The sequence below is a fragment of the Caloenas nicobarica genome, chromosome Z (genome assembly GCF_036013445.1).
Source record: "Caloenas nicobarica isolate bCalNic1 chromosome Z, bCalNic1.hap1, whole genome shotgun sequence".
Lineage (NCBI taxonomy): Eukaryota > Metazoa > Chordata > Aves > Columbiformes > Columbidae > Caloenas > Caloenas nicobarica.
Genome location: NC_088284.1, coordinates 109,184,646 through 109,211,702, shown reverse-complemented (window position 1 = coordinate 109,211,702; position 27,057 = coordinate 109,184,646). Strand labels below are relative to the sequence as shown.

The following is a 27,057-nucleotide window of genomic DNA, read 5'->3' as shown; positions in this document are numbered from 1 at the left end:
TCTGCCCCCCAGTGCCAGCCAGTTCCCTGCAGGGACGTGGAGGGAAGGTGACATGGAGGGGAGGTGACACCGCCTCTGCTGCCGCTTTGCTGCCGCACTCTCAGGGACACAGCAATGGGGCAGCAGAAACCCCAACACCCTTTGTTTCCTGGACAGAAACAAAACCCAAACCTTACAGCTGTAAATAGAGATGCTGTAGTTCAAAGCGCAGTTGGGGGCCGAGGGGTGGATGGAGGTGATGTTCTTGGTGTCAGTTGATGCCACGCTGATCCGGTGTGCTGGGACAGGGACATGTCTTCAGGGTGGCTTTGGAAGGAAGGGACTCTTGGGTTCTTCTGCAGGAGAGGGGGGAAGAACAGGGACACTGGCAGATTTAGAAGAACATCCCCGTGCAGAAGCACGTGCATGGGTTGGAAGGACAAGCTTCTGCCTTTCGCAAGTCTGGAGATAAGATCAATCTTCTAACTGCGCTGTTCACCCCAAACCAGGCATTCCAATCCCATTTTTTAATGTTTCCTGCAAAACCACATGTGTCCGTGGGATGCACCATGTCCTGTCCCTGTAGGGTCCTGCACAGCAGCACAAACTGCCCAGGGACCAGAAACCCCCATGTGTGCAGCACGTGGGGGTGAAACGGGAGCAGCGGCAGCGGTGTCGTGAGAAGTATTCTGTCCACAATATGCAGAAGTGCAATTAATGACAGACTTGAAATGCTTTAGGACAGAACACTAAAAGATTGCATTCATTCCCAGGATAATATGATTATATCTTTCAATACATCAAACAAAAATTGTATGCCGAATCCAGAACTCTGTTCTCTATGTGAAATATAAAGAATAAGAGTAATCAACTGTAGCTAGTATTTAAAACCTAAGCTGCCCATCTGAGAGTTTATCCTATGGGCAGGCAGGGCTGCGCGTGTCAGGCTTTATCTTCTTTGGGCTGTCGGACGCACAGACAGAACCTGGTCCCCTCGACACCCCCCAGCTCCCGCGCTGCCCGTGGCCTCCCCGTCTGCCGCTGTGGTTTTGTGGTAGGGGAGCTCGACAGGCTCCATCGGCCGCTTGCAAACAGCTCACCGGGCTACCAGTTAGGTCTGCAGAAAAAAGAAAAGTAAAAAACAGAATTTTTTTTTTTTTAAAGGAGAAAAAAATATTGCTTATGGTATATGAGTTACAGAAATTTTCTCTTTGCTTTCTAGACTGATCAATGGTCAACAAGGAATTACTATTAAAAATTATAGTACAAGATCACTTCTTACTGTTACCAATGTGACAGAAGAACATTTTGGCAACTATACATGTGTCGCTGCCAACAAGCTAGGGACGACCAATGCCAGCCTGCCTCTCAACCGTAAGTAACGTGGACATGTGGCGAATGTTCATGGTTGTTTGTTCCACATATATGGAGTCAAAAGCCAAAAAAAAGCAGTTTGTTATTTTTTTTCCTGGTTTCTTCACAAGCATATAAATACCACTGTGTTCCTTAGGGCTGGGAAATAACACACCTGGTTGTGTATTCGGTGCTGCAGAAAGGTTTCTGTTCTGAAAGTGAGGGCACATTTTGGGGGTATCGATGAGTTATGAAACTACAAAAAGAAAAAAACCCAAAACCAAACCAGAACACCTGAAGTCAACCCGCCGTCATGGTATAGAGGCAGGATTAGCATGACAAAATATTTCTGCGCAGAATAGCAATAACAAATCACTAAGGAATCACTGTAAATAAAGTTAAAATCTTTTTCAGCTGGTTTCAAGGACTGGGCTGAGCTGAACAAACCTGCTCACAGGTCGGTCTGTCGGTCATCGGCCTCTGGTGGAGGACTTGACGTTAAATCTTTAGGAAAAAGACAATCAGCATTGTGATTGGCAAAGCATTGAGATTTTTAGCATGAAGGTTATTTAAAATGGGTCTCGCATGTCCTGCTGGAAAGATATTTTTATCTGTGAATTCGTAATATTTCACATTTGTTGAATATCCAGCCATCTGTTAGTGGCATCTGAAGATGTTCATAGTTGAACTTCACTGTTGATCTGTTCTCATAGTGATAAAACTGAAAGACAAAACTTAGAATATATCCTACATGCTTTTCTCTGCATAAAGATATTCCTTATTCAGGGGAAATGCAGATTTTTGGTTGCTGAAATCCTAGGGTCATTGCCTTCTAGCCATGAAACTTCCTATATGATGTGTATTGTCAGGATATTCTAAATTACTGCAGAAGAGACATAATAAGCAGAAAATAGCATGAAGCCTTTGCTGGCATTTTATTTAATATTTGAGAAATCATTAACAAAGTGGAAGCAACTTTACACTTATTTTAAACAGCAAATGCAGATGAAAACAAAGTAATATTATGCCAGAAGCTGTTTGTGTTTGGTGTATTTGCAATTCAGAGGAGGTAAAATGAAGGTTCGGTTTCATTTTGCGGAGACCAGAGTGGAATTTGCCTCTTAGTTGCTGCCAGGATTTTATGAGTTTTAAGTTGTTGAGGTACCATGTAGCCACCCTTAAAAAGTACTTTGAGATTCAGAGGTTGAAAATGTCATATACGCACCAAGTACACTGTTACAAATCGTAAAAACAGATGTTCCCCATCATGAGAGAGATGGGATGTGTGAAGCAGAGCAGTCTGACAGAAAATACCGAAATCTGGGTCTGATCCTGATCGCGGGATGAAATACGGGGGTGATATTAGCTCAGGGCTTTGACTGAAGGACTAGGATGGAATGTCTTATTTCATACTATGATTTCATTAATCTAGTCAAAACAACGAGACGTTTCCAAAAGGTGGTGATCTAGATTTCGGTTGGGAATGAAGATCATTTGGCAGAGTTTTTTCCCTTGCTCATAGTTTGCATTAATGTTATCTAGAAAGAGTATCACTTAATAAAATAAAATAAAATCACAGGGTAGACACTTAGTAAGTACGGACTCCTTAATCCTTCAGAGAGGATTTTCTCTTGTGAAACACTACTTACGTTTTATTTTCTTGGCAACGATAGCTGCACATTTGCGCTGGTCAGGTACGTGTGGGGAAGCATTAGCACTTGGGGGCTGGTTGCGACATTTGATGGTCAAATACAGGGTTAAGCGCAATTTGATCATCTTGTTCCTCAACAAATGTTAAAAGTCAGATGTTGATGTCTTATTTCAGCGTGTATTTTAAACCATTAATTGCATTGGTGCAATGGAGTCTGAGACGTGGAGCGGCTGGAACAGCATCATTAGCGCAGGGCCCGTTAATGAGCCAATTTGGGCGCCGCCGCTTGCCCTGCTGCCTCCCCCTGCAAAGTCACCGCGGGTGTGCAAAACCACGGGTTTTTTTACCAAAATGCTGTCGCAACGTGCAGCTACGCGGGAGCGCTCAGAGCCCGAGCGCAGCCTGCACACCTCGCTGGCAGGGCTGCCACCTCCCCCGCAGCGCTAAATAACGGCTGCCTGTTCCTGTCTGCTGTTGGAGTGGGGTTTGTAAGAAAAACGTTTATAGCGGAGATAGAAAATCTGTATTTTCTTTCTTTGCGCGTGCCTATGTAATATATAAATGGCATCGTAGCAGTGCACAGCTGGAGCAGTGCACAGCTGGAGCCGCTCTAGGGGACAGGGCTGAGCGTATTCTCTGTTACTGGTGTCTGCGTCTTCTGCTGATATAAAACTCAAGGATACCAGAAAAAGGATTATTTCTTCTGCTACGAGGAGGGCTCTGGCTTTCAGCGATCCATAAATGCAACTTTAAGCCAAGAGAAAGTTGTGAAGCGGGTGAGCACCGCTGCTGGGAGCCAGCAGAACGGCACCCGGGGCCACTTCTGTCCCAGGGACAGGTGGGCAGGTCAGTGTGCAGGAGAACCTCACGTCTGCGGAGTTACAAACATCCCAGATCCTGCGAACGTAGCGCAATTTATCACCTCCCTAACTGGAGACTTGGTGGCCATGTCTAAGATCTCGCTATCAATAATAAATTCAGCAGCTGTAAAATAGAAAGACTGAGCCTTGTGGGAAAAATGCAGAGAAGCAGTGGTTCCAATAAATTAATAATGAATGGCAATTTGCTAATTATTCATGGCTAAGTCCTCTGTATAATCCAAAAGTGTGGTTTTTTGCGGGGAAGTATCTGAAGTACGTGATCCTCCTAGAGCATCCGCACAAGGAGTGTTTTTTGGACAGCCCCATCCTGCCATCTACGGGCCTAATTCATCAGATGTTTAGCACTGCCTTTGCCCAGAATTTCTGGTACTGCAGAACATAGTCCTTTCCTGTAAATAAAGAATGCATTTGCTGATTCACTACACCCAGGAGACAAGGTGTTGTGGTGGGTACCCAGGCGATGAGGTTCCATCTACAGGGTGAGGAGCCCATGGGGAATGGAATAGCCCTTTTTTAATGAAGTAGATTTTGCCTTTAAGTTAGTGCAATCTTAAGGCAAAAGGCATTTTGCTACAAACAAATTTGCAAGGCCATTGCGAGGGGAGGGAGTTCTCTCTGACCGTTGGCACTGAGGTAGGTCTATTCAATGGTTTTTCTCAAGCGGCCAAAACCGAGATGGTCTCTATGGCTGTTAGACCAGCAACCTCCTTTCTGAGACGTCTCCTGTCCTGGCACTCTCCTGGCCAGGAGCCAGAGTCAGTAGTGGATTTTCTCTTACTTTTTCTTATCAAAACTGAGCTGTGGCAGAAGGTTTTTCCTGCCTTTCATCAATGAGGATAAAGTGGAGCCACCACCAGCCCTCGAGGAGATGATGGTGCTCAGGAAACCGAGCGGCTGTTGAGATCTCACATTTTCAGGCTGTATGTAGGTTTAATCTTTGCATCTATAGAAACTATGAAACCACTTAAGAGACTGTTCATGGAGGCATTATATTCACTGCTGCATGTGTGGTCTCTGTATGTCCCCAAAGACCCACCACCCACAAAATTCTGGATTCGTGTAAACCACCAACTTGCAGGAGATGAAAATAATCAGTACTTCTCTAGCAGATAGGTGTGTGTTTATTCTTAAGTAAAGGGATTGTTTTTATTTTCTAAAGAGCACCTCCTATACTTTCCCTCATATGGCAAGTGGTACCTGTCTTAAGAAAATTTGCAATACCGAGGAAACATCCGTGTCCGTTGCTAACAGCTGCCAAAGAAATTACGTTCTTTAAATGGCTGGTTTTAAGATCCACAGGTGTTACTGGCATTCAGATTTATACAGAAGTCTTACATAATATTATCAGTAATTTTTTTTAAATGTAAATAACTGTGCAGAAATGGTCAGCAGTGACATTTGGAAGGAGAAGGAGCATAGCAAGGTGTGTGAGAGACGTAGTATTTTCTGTGCTAATTTAATTGCTGCAGCTAAACAGAACTGCTTTATTGAATATGCATCCAACTGTGAACTTATGGTTAGGGCAACATGCTTATAATCTTGTTTCAAACATTTCTACATGCCAGGAATCGTCAGACCATGCCCTCAATGTATGTGTTGATTGCATTGTGTCCTGGTTCCTACATAAAGATTCCTAATTAAACTGCTGTATTAATATTTTTAATGCATCAGGTTTCACGTCTGTAATGCAAAAAAAAAATTAATATTCTTCAAAAATTTGAATTAACTCATTGTAAATTGCACAAAACATGTAATAATATGCATGTTCCTCAGTGGCACTATGTATAATTGGTGTAGCGTTGGCTACGTCTCCTGGAACATCAGAGACCCAGAGGTACCGAGGGTGTCAGCAGAGCAGTACAACGGCCTTGCTAAGACACATCTTCTAACTAAGGGGGTAGACAACTATTTTCCATGGTAATTTCTTAGCAGCACCTCCTGCTGTGCCCAATCATGAAAATCAAAGTAAAACTGGACTTACAGGGACTTCAGAGATCACCTCCGTCATCTGAGCAAGGGCACGCTCGTGGTGCTGGTCGTCACTCCTGGCACGTGTTGGATTTGGTCCCCTTGATCCATAGTGACCCTCTGCTTTCCCACATTAGTGACCTTCCCTTTGGATTTAAACAGAACATTTTCTTGCTGCATCTGAAACCTGTTTCCACCCGTCACGGTCACCTTGGGAAGAAGGGAGACGGGGGTTTCTCAGGAGGGAGAAGAAATGAGATCTGGGCAGAGGGAGGGAAGGGCAGTGCCACGGCAAAATGGTTGTCTCCAAGGTCATAAAAACTTTTCCTGAAACGAGCGATGAATTATCCAAAATGAGTGACTTCATGGAGCCATAAACATGCGTTTCCACCACCACCATCAGTAGTGGTGACGGGGTGGCCAGGGCTTGCCGTCCATCACCAGTTGGCAGCGGTGATTTGATGTGGTGTGATACCCGAGCAGCAGCCACGTTCCTCGCGTGACACTTGTTAGCCCTTAGAGGTTTCTCTGTGCACTTATTCCTCTGACTTTAGCAAGCTTTAGTTTCTTTTCTTTTCTTTTTTTTTTTGTTTTCTTTAAAAAAAAAAATCATATTTTAGTGTATTTGGATATGTGACAGATTTCTGCTAAGTTTTAGCTCAATAGCTTTGCCTGGCCTACAAACTTTGACATCTCTAGAAAGAAATTTACTCTCCAGGGATATTCCCTTTGTATCCACAGTTTCTGCTGTTGTCCAATTATTTCAGAAAGATTTTACTATTTTATCTCTTGAATACTGGCCTGAAAAATGAATCAGACTAAAATTTGCATAGTTCTGTGCTATGTCTCAGCCAGGCGGGCTGGTCTGCACCAAAAAAAAAAAAAAAAGTTATATAGATATATAAATATGAAAATTTAAAAGGAAATTCCTGTACTCATTAGCAGCCTATTGAAAGACTGCTGCAGTCAGTCAAGAGATATTTATTTATTGATTTATTAAGGTTTGGATCAAGGCCGTAGCCTCCTGTAGACATCACTGTGAAGGGAATTGATGCCAGGGACGTGATTTTCCTTTGGAGACGCCCTGTCCTGCCCTCGGGGTGCAGTCATTGCCAGGGAAGGTCTCCTCCACATCTCAGGAGGGGTGATGGACAGGGAATGGGTCTGAAGTCCACTCTGGGAACGTTCAGATACTTTGCGAAGGGCTGGTGCCACATCTGAGCCCTTGTGCTTTCTTATGGCTTCTGCCCCACTGGCAGGGACAGCCGGGTCCCCACCTGGGGAGATTCGTGGTGCGCCCTTCGTCAAGCCCAGCCAGACCTTTGCAGGATGCATCGTCCCAAGTTCCTAACGTCAGTGCTGTATCTCTCCTGTTACAGACTGAAGATGGTTTTGCTGTGCGCTTTGGTCAGTTGGTTGGGTTTTTTTCCCCTCTGTCTTCACTGATGGAGTTCATGGTCCTTGGTTTTGCTCACCATGTGGAACTTGGCCTAACGGGAGCAGCGCTGCAGGAGGGCTGTCCCGTCACGGAGAGGACCTGTGACACCAGGGTGGACACCCAGCTCCTGCTCAGCGTGTTGCAATTCAGGGAATGAGGGAAGCCAGGTTATAAATCGGGGAGTCGTTTCCTCGGGGACCTTTCTCGAACATCAGGGTGTGCTCATCGTTCTTCCAGGCCATTTTAATTTATCATGTTCCCAATGGAAAAGAACGCTCTGAAAACTTCCAGCCATCCCCGGTGGGATTCTTAGGCGAGGTAAAAACCTTCCTTCTTTCCTGTTCTTGCTCAAGGTGAAATGCAGATGTACAATAGAGCTGAACAGCACACGACTAGAACAGAGTTTTCTTCATATCCCAGGTGCTCCTGTGGGACTAATTTCATGAGGTATTGCTGAAAGAAGGAGCCCAGCAGAGTTAAAAACTCGCCGTCTTAAATTCATATATTCGTACTGAATAAGATAAATGGCCAAATCCTCCATTTATGTAAGTCGTAATAATTCTGTTAGATGTTGAGTTTGAGATTCTTCCATATGGATGCCAACTGCTGCTGCAGGTAACAATTACTGGGAGCTAAGGAAAAATTTTCACTAAATCCATTTTTCCAGCTTGAGCTTTATTCTGAATTATAGGACAATAAGTGGCTGAGGTGGGATGAGATAGAAATAACTTGTCTGAGCAAGGCCAGTAACGTGTTTCTCCTTGACATTTAGAAGAAACTTTAAAGGCCCGAGAGTGTATCTGTGTTCGAGGGGGAAAAAAAAAGTGATCTCTGCTTTGGATCCTTCCCGAAGTTGCCTTTATATTCTGCTTTGTTACATTTGTGTTCATATTCTCAAATTGTGCAATTAGAACCATAGCTAACAACGTTTAGACACATATCCTTACTTAACTGGATAAATGAGAGAGGTTAAAGCATGTCTAGAAGCATGTCTAAATGTTCATCTTAGGTATCAGTTAATTATGATGATTAAAATGAGTTCAAGGTCACCCATGGAACATATTGATGGGTCTGCTGAAAGCGGCAGCTGCCCATGCCCCGAGCAGGGCGCGAAGCACCAATGATCAGAGCCCTTCTCAAGCTTTTGTTTCTTTGCAGGGGGTAGAAAACCCTGAAGTAAATTAACTTTTTAGAAAAAAATGAATATCCTAAGAATACCATGTATAACAAATGGGATAAAAACTAGAATTGCTATAATGTAATGATATAAATATATTGTACAATATGTTGAGAGATTAAAGATGATTACTGTCTATCTTGTAAAGGAAAAGCAACTTATTGAAACATTGGCTCAACTTGAGAGGGCGTATTAGGAAGTTTTCTCATAAAACAAGCCCCAGAGAGCTTTCACTTACACTCATCAGTGGCAAATTTTAAACTTAATGTGAAACACTTCTTCATTAAAACATTATTAAGTGCAGAACTTATTTTCATAACAAGTTGTTGAGACCAAGGCTCATGTGGCTTTAGAAAGGAATTAACTATTGATCAAGGATATCAAGAATTTTCATGAAAATCATGGAATAGATTTTAAACCCAATACTTCAGTATTTAAGCAAACAGTTTAAGAGGTTGGAAAATGCCATTACTGACATAATTATTATTGATCTCTACAACTGCCTGAAAGGACATTGTAGCATGGGAGGTGTTGGTCTCTTCTCTTTAGATTGGATATTGGAACAATTTCTTCCCCAAAGGGCTGTGGGGCATTGGAACAGGCTGCCCAGGGCAGTGCTGGAGTCACCATCCCTGGAGGGTTGGACAGACGGACATGAGGTTCTCAGGACATGGGGCAGTGCCAGGGCTGGGTTATGGTTGGACTCGGTGACCTTGAGGGGCTTTCCCAACCAAAACGATTCTATGACTATGATCTGAAAAACGTGTGTGCTTCTATTGTGTCAAGTGTCCTGTAATTTAGAGATTGCTAAAAAACCGCAGAGATAGCCATGATCTCCACAGCCGCTATTTACATTTTCCTGAGAGCTGCTGCATGTTCCTAAGCATCTGAACAGTTTGTGAGCTGAAGCAAATTAGAAAGAAAAAAATATTTTTTTTTTTTGCTGCAAGAAAGCTGAAAAATAGGTTCAGAGATATAAAAGTGAGAGCTTTTCCTGCGAGCTCACGCTATAAACACTAATGAACCTCTGTATCGAACCACAAAAGTAACAAATGCTGAGGTGTTTCAATCAGCATCTAAGATAGAGAACTCTATTAATAAGAACAAAACATTTAATGTTAAGTTATTCGGCATATGAGGAAGAAAACAACAAATCTAATGGAGTAGCCACACCGTAAACTAAGGCACAGCACAACATAGCAGTGTTGTAAAGCTTTTATTTATTTAGCCAATAAAATGTACATCTGGTACCAGCCCTTTGCTGATGCTATTGCTGAGCTTCCCACGGAGCTGCAAGTGTGCGAGAAACCGTCAGATACGAACTTTGGAGCAAGGATCCAAAAACGTCTTCTCTAAATCAATAGAGACTTCGATGTTTTTAAAGCTGCAGTTTCACGGCTCAAGGTAGTTCTATACAGTTCTGTATCTTCTTCTTCCTTTTTTCTTAACCTAGAGTTGAGTTTAGAAAATAGATTCCTGCTATTATCAGAGCACTATATTGTATAAAATGTCTGGTTTAAAATAGTACTTTTAATCGCTGAGTGGTTGACATTTTAAAGGAAAATAGCACTTTCTTCAAAATAATAAAATGTTTTCCCTGAATGTAGATTCCTAAATTAGCATGCAACGTGGAAAAAGGGTTAAAGTTTCCCTGCACTCCTTGTCATCATCCCATCTGAATTTCAGTGTGTCGCCCATCAGACACATGGTTCTCCTACTAAAGAAATTTTGCAGCCAGTCCATTGCTGTTCGCAAACCAAAGGCTTGTGCTTGACCTTTCCGCATTTGCTCTCAACCAGCAGCCGCTGAAGCTGCTCCTGGGCTCTGTAAATATTGTTCCACAACTCGGGGGCAACCTGGGCAGCTCGTCATGTCCAGAACATGCCAGTGCCGACGCAAGGGAGAAAGGTGGTTCAGCTCTCGACGTCTCTGTCCATATCTGTTCTAAAAAATACCCTACAAGCCTGCAATACTTTAAATAAAATCCCCAGTCCAGGGACTGAAACCATTGCTCTCCCGTTTGTAGATTTTTCTTGGACAAAAAGAATACTTTCACACATTTCCTCTTAGTGTATCAGCTCATCACAGAGCTGCTAACGATGTAATTTGTGCTCAGTTTGCCCAGGGTTTTGCAACTGGCACCTGATGTGGTGTTGCAGAGGAGGACAGAGTGAAAGGAAATTGCCCAATTAAATAAATATTTGCACAATATCGAGCAAAGCAAAGGCTGGGAGCGGGTTGTTTCTACATGCAAAGCAATGCAAGAATGCGCTGCTTGGGAAAAGCACTGCTCAGGCTGAGGGATGCAGCCGGCCTCAAAATGAACGGGTTTGAATTTGTCATGTGTAAATCCAGGCTGAGAGGAGGATTTCTGACCCTGAGAACTGCTGGGTTCTGCAACAGTCTTCAATAGAGAGGAGGGGCAAGCCACCTAAATTATTTTGGCAATGAAGGTTGGTGAGTTTATCAAAGGGATTTATCCTCAGGGTTAAAGAAGTGAGCTGAAATCCTCAGGTCTGCTCCATGCAAAAAAAAAAAAAAAAAAGTCAAAAAAGAAGATGTAGCTCACATGTAAAATTCCCATTCTGCTGTTCCAATGAACACTTCCCTGCAAAGCTCAACAAAACCTCATTTCACCCAGGGATTTTGTGCTGGTTTGATTTTATTATCCTGCTTACCAAGCGGGGTGTGTAGTTGGCATCGAGGAGAGCTGGCCTGGGTCTAGCCCTCCCTCGTGTCCTGTGCCTGGCTGCCCGCACTTCTGGATTGCTTTGAGGTGGTTTGCAGTGGTTTGCATTCAAGAAAAGTCCTGTTTGTCTTTTTGCAGATGAAGACTTATTTCGTTTTCAGTATATTAGAAGTATCCAGCTTGTTTTGCCTGTTATTAAAGCAGTGAGAGGTGATGGAGAGAAGGGTCAGTGTGGGCACCGTGCTGAGCCGGGGCTGCAGGAGGGGCTGGGGCCAGCCCAGGCTTAGCTCAGCTGGGCTTAGGTGCCTTTGGGATCCGGAATGGAGAAGATATTTCTGCTTCCAGAAATAACACGTTCAGTTCTTGCATGCTAATGGTGTGTGCATAATATGGTCACAGTAGTTAATGTGTGCGACAAGGTCGTGAGCTGCAGCAGGACGCCGACCTTAATGAGTTGTGCTAATTCTGCGGTAGATGAGCAACAGCAAAGCCCGGCTGCCCCCCTTGGCCAACTCGTCCTTGCTTTGGGCGCCAGCTTCCGAGGCAGGGCCCAATATGTAAGTAACAGGTAATCTAATACTTCACATTTCACTGCCTTCACCAGGAAAAAGTTGTCGAGCCTGACAACAGCTATCGCACACTGATATATCTCAATCCCTTGCGGGAGATGACAAGTCAGTCCTCTGAGAAGCACATTATTTTGTTTATTTTAACGCGCCGATGTGTGTGCTTGGAGCCTCTGTGTTCTTGTCGGCTATTTGCAGCAGACTTCTGTTCTTTGATCTCAGGTTCAATAGCTCCCCGGGCAACAAACGCGTTTCCTTCCCCTGGGTGTTTGCACAATGACTTGTTCTATAGTTCAGCCGGGCACCGTTTGGCGCCCGTTACGCCTATTTTCCAACACACATCTGTACCGAATGAAAACCAGTTGTGTTTCTCTCTGACTCATTTGTAACTGGAATAATCCACATTAAGGTTCGGTATTGTGTTTCTCTCTTTTTTTTCCTCTGATTTGTAGCATTATGTCATTCTCCGTTACTCTTGGAAAGTTCAAAGTCAAATCTCTTCATGTGCTCCTTTCTAAACTCCGGATAGAGATGTGCAGCCGTAACTCCAGCTTAATTAACTCTCCTTTTTCAGAGATTGTAGATGTTTAAGGAATTTCATCATGACATTGGCACGTTTCACCATGTAATTTATAGAGATTTGTAATGATTCATTTGATAGGCATTGTCTGTGGATTTCAGTTCATCAGGGATCGGTAGAACTATAATTACGCGGTAATTATTAAACAACTTATTCACAAATTGCTATGCCAGTGAAAGCAAATATCAGAGCAGCATCTAGTTCTAGGCGAGTGTTACATATATACAACGATCACGGGGATGGTGGTGCTTACACTAAACACCGTGGTAATGCAGAGATCAGGCAGGAATGTCTATAAATGAGGAGGAGAGTTTTATTCTGTCAAGTGTTGTCTATGCCCGTGTTCCCAGAGCTGGAAATGTGGCTCTCGTGTACCAGGACTTGTACCCTCACAGGGGGACTCCCTGTCTGACCCCTCTTTAATAAGATTTATTTGGAAATCGTGCTCTGCTCCAGTGGAATGAACTATTCACGTTAGCCAAAGCGTAAGTGCACAACGCAATTCTAGTTCCTCTGACTGCACCAGCACAGTGTCATTGGCATTTCTGTATCTGCAGAGCTTTGTTAAAAAACAAAAAATCATCATAATAAAAATAATAATTTTTTAAAAAGCTCTATCATCTAAGTCTAATTTAGCGTGGCAAGATATTCCATAGAAAAAGCCGTTTAACAGCATTAGCAGTTGCGGGCGTGCTGCTGTGTGCCCAGGAAGGAGGTGGTGCTGTGGCACAAGTCGTGCTGCATCTCTAATGTGTATTTTACCTTCTTTACTCCCAGAAATATAGCGACAGTTGTGCAGATGTAAAGAATGACCTCTGAGAACAAGAATATAATCATTGGGAGTTGGAGCAAAGCTAATCGTGTATTTCTGAACAGCAGAAATGCTAACAGATTTCCAGATCTACATTATTCATGAGCTTCCTATTTATACATATGAATGAAAGACCAAGCTAAAAGGATGCAGACTACTTTGTCACTTCTTCATTTTGTTATGGTCTCAACAACTGTGAAAATTATTAAAGCAGCAGAAATCTGAGACAGGAAATAAGGACTAATGAGCAGATATTGTTTATCCTTTATAATCCTAGAACCTGAAAAACTAAATTAAAACATTGTATTTCATGTAACTTTTGTGATGTAGTCACAATTAAAATGTTGATAGGAAGTAGAAATTTAATCAGTTTCTCTGTTTGCTTGGCCCAGTTCTGCTGCCTGGGGCAGACTCATTAGCAGCCTCATTAGCCCCCTGACACCCGCGAAGTCCAGTTCAGTGGAGCATCTTGGGCACGGAGTTTGCTGTCTGTCCTGGGCATCGAGTTTGCTGTCTGTCCTGGCACGGAGTTTGCTGTCTGTCCTGGGCATCGAGTTTGCTGTCTGTCCTGGGCATCGAGTTTGCTGTCTGTCCTGGCACGGAGTTTGCTGTCTGTCCTGGGCATCGAGTTTGCTGTCTGTCCTGGGCATCGAGTTTGCTGTCTGTCCTGGCACGGAGTTTGCTGTCTGTCCTGGCAATCGAGTTTGCTGTCTGTCCTGGGCATCGAGTTTGCTGTCTGTCCTGGCAATCGAGTTTGCTGTCTGTCCTGGCAATCGAGTTTGCTGTCTGTCCTGGCAATCGAGTTTGCTGTCTGTCCCTGGGAGCTGAGTTGTCTGTCTGTCCCGTTTCTTTGTCCATTTTGCAATTTGTTTTTCTGCAGTGCTGTTCTGTAAACTGGGTTTAGAAGAGCAAGAAAGATCAGTTAAGCATTTAGAGATCGTTTCCAGGAAACTCCTAAAATGCTCTATTTTCTCTTCCACGAACAGAGCCATTCATTTTCCTCCATTCATTTTAATTAGAAACGTGCAATTTACTTTCAGGTTTTTCCTTTGAGGCGAATCTCTGCTTGGCAGAGTGTGTGTCCCCAGGAGGGGGCGGGGGGTCGAGGGACGAATCCCGAGGTCCGCGCTGGGACGGCACAGGGACAAGTTGGGTACAACAGGAACCTTTCAAAAAATGCCCCTTAACTGGTTAAAATGGCTTTTTCTTTCCCTTTTGGGCACACGAGCTGCCATGGGTCTGGCTGCAGCTGCACATTGTGAAATCGTAGAATCATTTTGGTTGGAAAAAACCTTGAAGATCATCAAGTCCAGCCGTTAACTGTTAATCGAGATTCTTCAAGTGTGCAGGGGACGAGAATTTAATCAATCGTATCCTCAGTAGCACCTTTCTGATAAAAGTTACCGGAAAAAAATTGCAAAGCATGTGGCAGACTTCACCAATGCAGGTCATCCACAGAGGCTGCCAATGAGTCGTGCCTTAATTGGGTTTTGTTTTTCATAATGCTCAACCGTGTCTTGTAACTGGATGCACAGCGCGGAGAGAAACGCTTTTGCGTTTGAGATCAAACGAGCGCGGCTGAGGGATCTGCTTAGGGTGCAAAAGTGCTGTCTGAGGTTTTCTGTGTTTCAAAAATTATTGTTATATTTCATAAACTGCAGTGGGTGTCCCTGGGCTAGAAATCTTCCTCTGCATGGAAGGGTCTCAGTTTCCTTGGAAAAAAAAACCAAAAACCAACAAACTTTATGTAGCTGTACAAAGAGTTAAGGCGGTTTCATTGTTTGAATTTAATTTTCAAAGCTGAAAATTTTAATTATTCATTTATTCAAATTTATTTTTGTTCTTTGAAATTTGTTGCATTTTATTTTTTCCTTTTTGAATAGTTTAGTGCTTGTAAATACTCATGCAAAGATGTACTAGTGATGGGGACCTTAAACCTGTGGGTATATTTTTGTGATACTTAAAAAGCAAACTGCAATATGAATGGGTGCTTTTGCCTAAATTCCTTTGCCTGGGGTAGATTTCCCCAATTTATTCATTCCCTCAAGGCGTTCCTGTGAAAGGTAAAGCCTTGAGCATGTACCAGTGTGTTATAGATGCGAAACTGTTCTGGTAGTTGGGATGGAAACTGCGTATTCTTACTGGCAATAGTATCAAATGCATGACCTTTATTTTAAGCATTATTTTTAATGTTTTGAATGGAAATATAATTTTTCCTTATTAGTGTTTCACACACACCCCCAATTAAATTTAAAATATTTATTTTTCACTCTATAAAATAGTTAATCCTACATAAAATATGACGATTCTTTCTGGAACTTCTTTAAAAAATAGATAAGTAAAAAAACTTTAGTAGACTCCAGAGTTAAAACAAGATGTTATTTTAGTATTTTTTGTTGACTTTTTTTTAAAAATAAGAAAATCAAATGCCACTAGAATCTTAAGTAAAACTCTAAATTCATCCCGTTACTTTTTGCTTGCCAGCCAAGAGCATGTGCAACCGCTCTACAGAAATGGATTTCATGGAGTGCTCTTATACCGAATGTCATTGGATTCCTTTGACAGGAATGCACTAAATGTGTCAGTAATGTGGTTTTCTACAGGCTTCAAAATATTTGAGTATTTATTGAAAAACTCAAGGAAAAGCAAGTACTCTCAGTGTAGAGCAGTGAGGATTGCTGGAGGATGGAGGGAGTAAACTGCTCAGCAATTTCAGGTCTTCAATTCAAGGTTAATAATTGTGTATTTTTTTATTGTCTTGTAGACCTTGAGTTATTTGATACTTAGCATCCTGTAATAAAATAAACCATTACCAGGCAATTAAGGTGTAATAACTCAAACCTGCAAAAGAGCTCAAAGTGTAATTGCAAAATATTAATGGTAAGACACAGAATAAATTAAGGTCATGTCTCTGCCCAATCCACTTACACTTTCCATCCAAAAGATTTATTATTGAATATGTTTTTCCCTTTACCATTGTACTCAAAGAGTCTCTGGCTTACCTGGGCTTAAAGACCTCTATTTCAAAATGAATCTTTCATATTTAACAAAGCTGATAAAGCCCAGGGGAGATAAGATTAAATAAGCCTGGATAATTATCAAAGGTCATAAACGAAAATAGTTACGAGGGGTTTTTTAATTCATCAATGTGTTAGTATTTAATTGCCAGTTATTGATTCCTCCAATACATGGGAATTCTAAATATTATTACAGCAAAATCCAGCCATTTTTCTGCTGCAGCCTCAAGCGTTTTGTATTTTCCTGATACAAAATGCTCTTGTCCTGATCTGCGGGTGTACTTGGCTGGTGCCATCGCGGTTTTGACTCTTCCTCAGGTCTGGAAATTGCGCTCTCATTAGATAAGATGTTACTGATATTGAGTAAGTACCATCCTCTAGGAAAATATCTCATAAAGTTGTGCTTTCTCTCACACCGTGTGTGTAAATGTCATTCGACAGTAAATATTAATACCTAATCATGCCTTTTCAAATCATTTGTATTTATCTTAAGAAAACTCATGGGATTTCAAACTGAATATAAATATGGAAATGGTTTAGAGTGTTGATGTTTAATAACTAGACTGCAAAATACTAGAAGAAACTAGAATAATGTTAGAAAGAAAAAACTAGAATATATGCCAATGCTATGGTTTTGTCAAATTAAGGGTGTGACTTCTCTTGATTTTGTACCACACTTCTCAGCCTTCCCAAGAAAGTAATATTCAGCAGAATGGATTTCTATGCTCCTGTGTGTATCATATCCTAAAATGGGATTTCAAGAAACATAAGTTTTTAGCTAAAGGCAACCAGAGTTTGTTCCAGTAGTCATTTCACATATGGGATCAAAATAACTGAAGAATGGCAGAAATCAATGTTACAATTTTGAGGGCTACAGAAAACAATTAAAACATTTCATAGTTTCTGCTCTTCATGGTTATTGGAAAATAAGTTAGACTTTCTGTCACCATAATAGTGAAAGATACAAAGAATTAAATTATATCTCAGATTTGTATAGCATTGCTTTTTATTCTGAAAAACAGAATTAGAGGTGGCATATGGCTTTACTCATAATAAAGAATATTTTTCATTTTTTTAATACCAATATCCTCCTAAAAGTATCAATTGCACAACCAAAACAATTTCATTTTGGACCAGCTGCGGAGTGATAAAATAAGATATCTTTGTGACGACAAACTGCGTTCACGGTTTAACTCACAACTGTTCGGTACTGGCCCCAGCGACGGGCTGGTGCTCGTGCTGGGAGGAGACTCCACAGGACTGCGAAGGGCATCATCATTTTCACATTGCTGAAGAGCTATCCTTCCCTAACGGACCAAAATGGTCTGTCCGGAGGCATTAACATCCCCTGAGAGCGCCAGCCCAACGTTTTCCACCGGCTCCAGCATCGGCAGAACGCGCAGCCACAGCCGGAGATGCTGGTGAGTGGGGACGGAACTGGGGAGTTCTGGGTTGGCCCCCCTCTCAATGTGGAGCAGTATTGGATTGGTTCAGTGTCAACAAAAGTCTGCGCTTTGTGGGTTTTAAAGACCTTGATTTGTAAGGATATCCTTACAGTCTTCGTACGCTGGAAAAATATATATATTTTATATTTTAAATATTGTTAATACGAAATTAATTAGAACATTTAGAGCAGAACCGGGCTTCAGAAGTGGTATCATCCACACAGCAGCTTTCTTTTTGGTTGCCTTCAAGGAGATCACTATTTCAGGGGCTGAAGAACACCAAGTGCTGAGTCTTATTGCTTCATGTGTCTTGTCATTGCATGTTTCTTATGAGAAAAATTACTAAATTCACTTGTATAAAATGCAGAGACAGAAACCAGCAGATGAAGACGGGGGGGTTTGGCAAAGTACGAGAAATGGGAATGTTGTCAAAAGTTGACGTGGGGGCACAGGGGAACGGGAATAAATAACAACCACTCTTCTCTCGATAACCACCGCTCTTTTCTCAATAATGACCACTCTTCTCTCCTTTGTGTTTGTACCAGGACTCTGTGAGAGAGCAGAAGGGAGGTGTACATCTGGCGTGGTCCCATGGCGATCCAGATTCCTCCAAACTTCATATTTTTTGTATCTTCATCATTGTCTTTCCCTTCTTGGACGGACTGTGACTGTGCTAGTGCTGTGCAAATAAAATAAATTAACTTGCAACACCAAAGAAGTTTCAGTCACTGCATCTTCATTACATGTCGTGAGCAATTTTTGGTTTTATTAAATTTCTTGTTAGTTAAAATCTATCTTGAATTTGCAATGTGTGAAAACTTGCAGTATTTGCAAGCCAGACTGAGATTTTAGTAGTTTGTGATTTTTTTTTCCTTCATTGGCAAATCTCTCTGAGACTGTAATGGTTTGTAATTGGAAGCGTCGTGCAGCGGTTTGACATCTGTTATGTTTCTGAACCCTTTTCACAGACCGCAGTTTGATAGTGAAATCGTTTGTGTTACTGAAGTAGTAGATTCCGCAGGAGAAAACATATTCTGGAAAATACTCTTTGTTGGAGGAGCCCTAGCGGTTACTTTTCAGTGTAATTAGCCGGAGCTGTGCGTGGGTCATGATGCTCCATCCATAGGCTGATGGACTCAGGTCTGTCAGCAGGGATGGGTGAGGGACCAGGTGCAGCTCCCGGAGAAGGGTTTTTGAAACGAAGAATAATTATAATTAGTAACGAGGCATCCGTCACTGTAACGTCCGTGCATTTTTAAATGGAAAGAGATGAAAAATTCCCGGCGCGTGTCCTTGGGCAATTCCATGTTGGCCTTTGGCTCTGGTGGTTGGGGAGATGGGAGGAGGAGGTGGGCGCCTGCCTTGGGGTTGGTGTGCATTTGTCTGAGAGGCAGAGGCTCGTAGGCTGGTTTTCTGCAGGGAACAGTCTGAAACAATGTGGTGTTTACTTTTGTTCAGTTTTTTGCGTTTTCTTGGTTAAAAAAGGTTGGTTTGCACTATTAGGGCGCCGGGAGCGGGAGGACGCCGGGGTTGGTGGATCTCAGCCCCTGGTACCGCAGGCTGCTCCGCCCTGTAATCCCTTCTGTAAACTACGGGAGCTTGCTCCTGGAAGGAGCTGGTTTTCTTGGCAGAGCTCTGGTTTCCGAATGCATTTGCTCCTGGTTTATACTCGTTTGTTTATGCGAACAGGAGCTGTTGAATTACTTGGTTCTTTAATCATATACTAGGAAATTTTCTAGGCAAGTAATTACAAGTAATCGGCCTCTGGTAAACTAATAACCAGTCTTTATTTACTTGCTTATTTTTACCTGCCTGTATCCTTTATTAGCTCGTTCCACCTCATATATTTCTAAGTCCTGAATGCCACGAAGTTGTCGCTGTGCGCACTTACCCTCCTTGAACGTATCTGTAATTCTCTGTCCTGCTGTACCTGCTGTCCTCCCCTCCCCATGAAATTACTGTTGGTTTGGTAATTTTATGTGCAAACGTATTTAAATCCCTCTGACCTGAGTATCCTGAGCTGATTGAATTTTACTTTAACTTTGGTCTGGCAATTTCCATTTCCGTTTTGTTATTCAGAATGCCATCTTTTAAGATTTCGCTGAAACTGAAGCAAAAAATTATTTTTAGCTCCATGCTCAATTTCTCTACCCTACCTTTGTGAACAGAGGTGCTTCCGTTTTCCTTAAGGTACCTTTGAGGCTGAGGAGTTTTGCAGCAGGTTTGCTGTGATTTCCTTTCCAGGACATCGGGGCAGCTCCCACTCCAGCCCTGCTCTGCCGGGCTTCCCAGACGTAGCTTCTTTCTGGCCAATGCTTTTTGTTCCTTCTAATTGTCCGCCTTGTGCTGTGTCACCTTTCATGGGGTGGTTTCCCATTTTAAGAGGTTTTCCCTGCAAGCTTTTGTCTGCCTGGGATCAGTAAGGAATGTCTAGATAACATCTTTTTGCTTTTGGTAAAAGGCAACACTAAATGTCCTTGCATTAAGCTGCACCTCCTTGTCCCAGCCATCTTTAGTAGCTTAAATTCTCCAAAGGTTTCCCTTTTGAGGATTAGAGCTCTAGTTGCAAGTCTGTGGGATTTATTCTTCCACTTTATTTAAACTCCTTCAACTGCTGACCCTAACGCCAGATTATTTCCAGCGGCCAGCTCTAGCATACGCTCACCACCACCAACCAAAACTGATTTAGAAGAGCATTGCGTTTTATTTCTTCCCGTGACAATGTGGTACAGAACCCCACACACCTTACCCCGCGTTTCCCCTTCCTCACCCCTGCAAAGCGCTGGGCTGGTACCCCAGCACCTGGCGGTGCATTTATCTGTTTAAAAACTCTAGTTGTCCTTATCCAAATCTGACTTTGCAGATAAAAAGATTTCCTTGTGTTGACCCAAGTCTTTACCTTTCACAAGGTAATATTAACCCAGACAGTTAGTTTAACCCACGCTTTTTTTTTTACCTCTTAATTCTCCGCAGTCCATCCCAGGGTAGGATGCAGCACTCTATTTGCTGCCCTTGTCTACATTTACCTTGTTTTCTTTCTCCTCATACGCACGGTTGCAAAGATCTCCTGAACTTCTCCCAACTTTCTCCCTTTTTCTTCTCAAAGCCACCCCGGTGAGGGATGCAGCCTCAGCCCCAGACGGTGACCGTCACCGGTCCCTGGACGTCCCAACCCTGCTCCAAAGGTGCTCCATGACTTCCATGATTAGCAGTGTGTGGCAGCACCTTTAAAATGACAGGACAGGGGCTTCTAATTCCAGACTCACTTGTCCCAAACCATCGCTGTGACGTTCTGCTCTCCATGGTGACATCTCTGGCAGCATCCCCAACATTCGCCATATGGTCAGTGGGGCACCTGTAAAGAGAGCCGAACCTTAAAAGGCAGCAAAATGTGCGTTCGTATGCACTTCAGAAAAAATTAAGCTCTGCTTAAAAATACCGAGATGCCGTTGGCTCAGGCTTGCCTGGGCAGAACCCACGATTTGGTAGGTGAAGGATCCTGCAGCAGTAATTCAGGCGGCACAAGTCAGGAGAGGGCAGAGGAGGAGGTGGTGTGAACACATGGCTTTTCCTCTGCTTTATGAAACCAATCTATTTTTCTGTTACGCTTTCATGCTTTTTTTTCCACAACTGCCCTTGAAAATTTGAGCGGTCCTGATATTGTAGGATTGGGGTCCCAGGAAAATGGAGCACAGATACTGCCACTCTTTCCTACACATCCCTGCCTCCCAGTGTTACTAAGACACTAATATATTTTAATTTTCATGAACCAGCCTAGCGTGCTTCTAAGGAAACGAGCTGGTTTTGTTTTCCCTCTCTAGACCTGAACAATTAATGAATAAACATTTGCAAAGAGTTTTAGAACTCAAAACTAGGAATTTATCCATCTTTCCAATTCCTTGGTCTAATAACGTATTTAAAGAACCAGACTTTTGCAAGAATAGTACATGATACTAGTGCCTTTGCGTTCAGCCTCAGCGATGCTACGATGCTGTGACTTTATGCTACCTTAAGCACTTATAACTAAGTCTAGATCCAATGTTTCCAAAAGAGCCACAGTTCTAGTAAAATCCCTGCTGTTTTGGGCATGGTATTTTGCCTCCTAGTGAAAAAGTGTACTTGTTCAGTATGTTGATTTACGTGATTGTTGCAAAGACTGTTGTTGTTCTGCAGCAAGAGGAATCTTTTCCTTTATAGGACGCCATAGCAACGAGAAGGATTGACTCCTAAAGTCACATCAAAAAGATCCTGTTATTTTAGGGTAGCCAGAAAAATAACTTCTGTCATCATTTTAGAATGCATTTGAAGCAAAGGTGATAATTATACATGAGAAGCAGGATGTAATTTATCAACTGCCCCTGTACAGAGGTAGGAAACCTCCATACGCAGCTATAAACCTTTTTTATGTTAAAGACTGCTCAGGATTCACCAGCCTTCATGGATTTTAAATTACAAAGAAAAAGATAAAGTTGGAGTAATACAGTTGAAATTCCATCTTAGTTTAAAAATGTCATTTGAATTTATCAGTGACAATGATGTATTTGTCGAGATGTCCAATAAACATTTTTAAGAATGGAAACATTCGTCTGTATTAGCAGCATTCTTAGCATCATTAGTTTGGTAAAGAAACTTCATAACTCTTCGTTTGGGAAAATATTTGTTATTTTGCTTATAACCATTTTTGTATCATATTAACATGAAAAGTAATTGTAGGGGAAAAACGGACAATTGGACATGAGTGGAGCGTGTTCAGCTGTTACCTGCACATCCATTGTTGTCAACCCTCTCACGTTTTTTTTTCATTAGTTTCTTGTTATAGTCAAGATATGGTCAACGATCTTTTGTGCTTGATAATTTTGTTAAATCTTCTTTATTAAGAGTATTGAATTGCTGCATTGAGATGGTAGCTTGCTTCTGTGCAAGATTGATTGGGACTGGTATTTCATTTTGCATAGCACTATTCAAAGCTAATGAAAAGGCACACAATAGTGAATTTTAAAGTGAAATTATAATGAAAAGCCACAGGTGATTATTTTTTTTCTTTAGACTGAATGCAGGAGCATTGTGCTCTTCTTTTATTTTTTCTGGTTTTTGTTTTGGTTGCCCCAGGTGAAGTAAACATCTTCAAAATGTCTTTGATGTTTTTGATAAATGTTGTCTTCTTGAAAGCCTTCAATAATTAAAAAGACAGGCGTGTTTAAAAGTTCGCTAAAGCGCAAAACTGTTACTTAAAACCATTCTTTGTTCAAAATTGTTATCCTGACCCATATTCATCACGTGAAACTACCTTCAATGAAGTGAGCAAAACCCCCTTTCTCTAGGCAGGTTTCAGCAGGAGAAACGGTTTGGAGCTTGAGAGCCCCACGGGTGGCTTTGCCAAGGCGGCAGGCAAAAATATCGGTGTATTCCACGTGTGATGGTCCAGATGTCGTATGTCGGTGACACCCGAGTGAGGTTGCTGGGAAAAGGGGGACACGGGCGTGTAGCCCCAGGCAGAGAACTCTGGGCGACCGCGTGTTTGTCACAGGCCTGTGACCACCAGCCCAGTTGTTAAATAAAATTGTCGTGTCTGTTGCATGACTGTTTGCTGTCTCATTCTGTATTTGTCTTCCATGTGTGATTAACTCCCAAATGTTCTCTTTTTTTTTTTTTTTTTTCCTTTTCCCTTTTTGTAGAAATTATTGAGCCTACTACCTCTAGTCCTGTCTCGAGCCCAGGTCAGTACCACACACGTTCACCCAGTCTGGTTGGGTACTTTTGCTCAGGGACCCATCACCAATGCATCGCCACGTCGATAACCGGAATCGCGAACGGGCAGCGTGGTTGTGGTAGTGCTGGACTGTCTCCTTCCCGTCTTTGTGCATTCATTGGTTTGTCTTCCCTCCAGGCTCCACCTGTTGTCCTCTTCTTAAATGTCCCCTTTTGAGAAAACCCCTCCCCGCACCTCCGTTTTTCTCCCACCCATTCTCTGCCCAGGGCGATGCAGTGCGTGTGCGCAGGGTGGTGCAATTGCTGTGGTTTTGGGGTAACCTGACTCTTCTCTGCTGTGGCTGTAACCGTGAACGTTGGTTTGAGACTTACAGAGGTCTTGCTGTCTCATCACTGAAGGACCTGTAGGATGGATCCAGGACCCCACTGGGAGGTCCATCTTGGTTTAGGGTGCCAGCAGGTGTTCCTGGAGAGCTGACAAGCCCGACCTTGTGCTTGACCCGACCGTTCCTGGTGATTGCCCGTTTTCTCGGAGGTTTCCCGTTGGTGCTGCCCAGCAGGACACCCCCGGGGGGCCGGTCAGCGCAGGCTATTGAGCTGCCCAGGGCTTGTCGGAAGGTGGCACCGGGCCAGCCCGTGTCAGTGTTCCCAACCACCAACCAAGGGGTTTGGAAGGGGTAAGTCATGATTTCTCCTCTAGCAAAACCTATGTGACACATACTTTTATTTCCTAATTAAGCTAAAAAGACTAGAAAAACTACACCAGAAAGCCATAGCAATTGAGATCATCTATTCCCCACTTAAAGATGCAGATTAAACAGAGTAACCAAAAAAAAACCCCAAACAAACAAACAACCTAGGCAGCAGACTGATCCACCCACCTTAAAACGTTCAGGAGCAGAAAGACAAGTGTATAAATCTTTGGTGCTTTTAATTAAAGGACTTAGGAAGGGCAATCTCTGGTGTCCTCTGCGGAGATGCTCGCTGTGCACAGCCTGTCTGCCTTCCCACGTGTCCTGGGAAGGAAAAGTAAGCTAAGAAAGTATTTTTATAGCTAATAGAAGCCAGGAAGAAGAAAAGAGTTGCAGATGATATGGCAATCGTGCAAAGTAGTGATAGGAGAACCTCGGTCTACGGTTGAACTTTGGGGTTTGTACTTGGCTGAGGAGTCCCCTCGATGCGATGCTGTTCCTCTGTTTGAGGAGTGATGGTTTATGCTGTGTGGTTACAGCTGGAATGGACTCCAGTAACGTTTTGGTTTTTAATCTCCATCGGTAAGTGCTACAACACTGAAGCACAGTCTTTTCTCACTCTGAAAAATTGATGTTCAAGTAATATAGCTTTGAGATGTGTTTCAATTCTTGGCGGCTGCAGAAATTTCCAACAAATGAGCAAAATTATTTGTATTTTTTTAAGCCACTGTGAACAGGATGGAGATGAGGGAATGGAAATGAATAGCATCCTTTTATAAAGATCCCTGTCTTAATTCTGAGAGCACAGTGTTAAATAGAGAGGTCTTTTTCCAAAATACAGTAGGAAACTGAGACTCTGAAAGCCTTTGAACATAACAGAGGAAAAATTTAGAAGAAGCAAAAGTTGCAATAGATATGAAACTACATGAGCCAATCCAACTTCAAATGACTGAGGAAAGGACTCTGGGGTCAGCGTGCAAATGAAAAACAACATCTGTTCCCCTGAAAGACAACGGGAAGGGTTATTTTTAAAGAAAAGCTCTCAAAATTGAGTCCTTCCTTCTGGAAATCAGCACTGGTATCAGCAGTGGCATTGCCATTGAAATGTTCTGCTTGCCTTATGTAATTAAATAACACTGTGCTAGTCCCTCTACTTTTCTAATTTTAGCCTCGTAAATAGCTGGATAATATTGTCACTATTGCTACCCAGTAATACGGCTCAGAAACAATTAAAAAGTTCCCAGAGAGTGAGGAACAGAGACCCTGATGTGCTGCAGCACCAGCAGAGAAGGCAATAGGTTGGGGTGGGAGATGGTGGCGGAAAACCCAGTTTATTTGTCTGTAGCTGCTTATGACAGTAAAATAAGATTTGCAGCTGTGTTTAAAGTCATCCCGGGAGGGTTTAGCAGCAGTGCCCGTTGGATCTGTCTGCTCTGTGTTCCCTCATGGAGGGGCAGGAACACAAAACATGGATAATCCTCTAGAAACTCATTTTTCCTTGTGTCTTGCATCAATCAAAATACAGAGCGTCACCCTCCTTCTTACTTAATCTCGGCTTTGCAGCTAGTTGGTTAATTACTACGATCATTTACAACTTCACTGCGGCATCAATGGATGTTTTTCCTGGAAAAGGTTTTGCTGCCAGAAGGAGACGGATCCTTCTCCAGTGTTCCAGTGTTGAGCCAAAGGTGATGAAAAAACCCAAAACGGAGTCAATATTTAACTGCAGATAGATGAGGGAGAATTGCAGGCCAAGGATCTCCCAAAAAATCAAGGTAAATGTCTGACAGGATGTTCAAAGTTATCTTCACTGATAGAGTTTTCCAGGATCTTAAAGCCCAAACTAGGAAGTTCCTTTTGTAGAAAGTGAAGAATCTGTAGTAATCCCAAAGATCTTGAAACCACCTTCAGTGGAGATTTTAGTCCAGCTCTGCACAGTAATTACCCTATTCTCGAAATATCTTTGAAAATTCTTTTTCATGGTTGTTAGTGTTTAAGAGTGTAGTTATTATCGTATATGGAACGAGTTGTGTAAAAGGAAAGTGTCACTGACATCTTAAGGTGCTTAAACCTGGAGCTGCTCCTGCCTCTGACTCCAACAGGTCACTGTGCTTATCGGGCATCTGTTTTCTCAGTGGTGCTGGAGCAGCAGGTAGCCAAAGAGAAATATCAATAACCCCCATCTAAGCAGGTGAAGTTTGGTGCTGATGAGGAGGTTCCAACTTTTTCTGTTCCTCTTACAGTGTGTAAACTCTGTCAGCATTGACTTTGGTGCATGTGAAAGACCTTTCATCTCACCAATTTTCCCCTCCAATATTCAGTATAATTACTCTAATCAGCTGGTTTGACCTTCTTTTGTTAAAAATTATTTATAAGGTGCACATGTAAAATTTCATTACGGATTTTTTTTTGATGTTTTCTAGATGTTCATAAGCCATGTGACATCTCCAAAATGTCTTTGAACACCTACTTATCAAAAACATTTTTGTTAATAATAAAAAAAAAATCCTTAAGGATTCCTTACAGTTCCAAATAAGAGGAGACAAACCATTTAAAACATTTATAACCAATGCAAAACCAACCCTGTGCTTGAGAGCACAGGGATAAACTTGTGCATTCCCGTGCTGGAGCCCTTTTTACAGTTGCAGGTTTACTTTCTCGACTTTAAGTGCTAATGTTTAAAGCATGTAAAATTAGCTGCAAAGTTAAAAGATTGGGGCCACAGTTGGTACCTGTTTTGTCAGCCCCTGCCAGGAGCTGTAGTTACTTACAAATCTTTCATCCTTCAGCGTAATTAGTTCACAGGCGGCGTCTCGAAACACCTTTGAAGATGCTGCTGAATTCTTAACACTGACTAAATAAGTAACAGCGACAGGTCAGAGAGAATAATTGAGGAATTTTCTTTAATTAATGATTCCGTAGATATGAGGGACTTTTATAAAAATTGGAGTTGGAGACAGAAGGACTGTGACTGATTTAATTCTCAGGAACAAAAGCAGATGTTTGAATGAACACTGCGGGCAGGCTGGACAACTCCTTCAACTTCACTTCTCCCTGATGTGCTTTACTGCCTATCTAGTATGTTTTATTATAATACGTAT

General features: G+C 42.4%; 1 protein-coding gene across 3 annotated transcripts in view; it reads left to right on the top strand.

Annotated features, from left to right (window-relative positions):
* The window catches only part of NEGR1 (neuronal growth regulator 1), a 227,964-nt gene that overhangs the window by 178,933 nt on the left and 21,974 nt on the right, over positions 1-27,057 (top strand). The window contains exons 6-7 of one of the 3 annotated variants that reach the window (XM_065656332.1): positions 1,202-1,353; positions 23,231-23,272. The exons of 1 other annotated variant lie outside the window; for it this stretch is intronic. In XM_065656332.1, the coding sequence (XP_065512404.1) occupies positions 1,202-1,353; positions 23,231-23,272 (194 nt within the window). The remainder of the gene's footprint in view (positions 1-1,201; positions 1,354-23,230; positions 23,273-27,057) is intronic. One more of the 3 variants, XM_065656333.1, reaches the window with a different exon arrangement.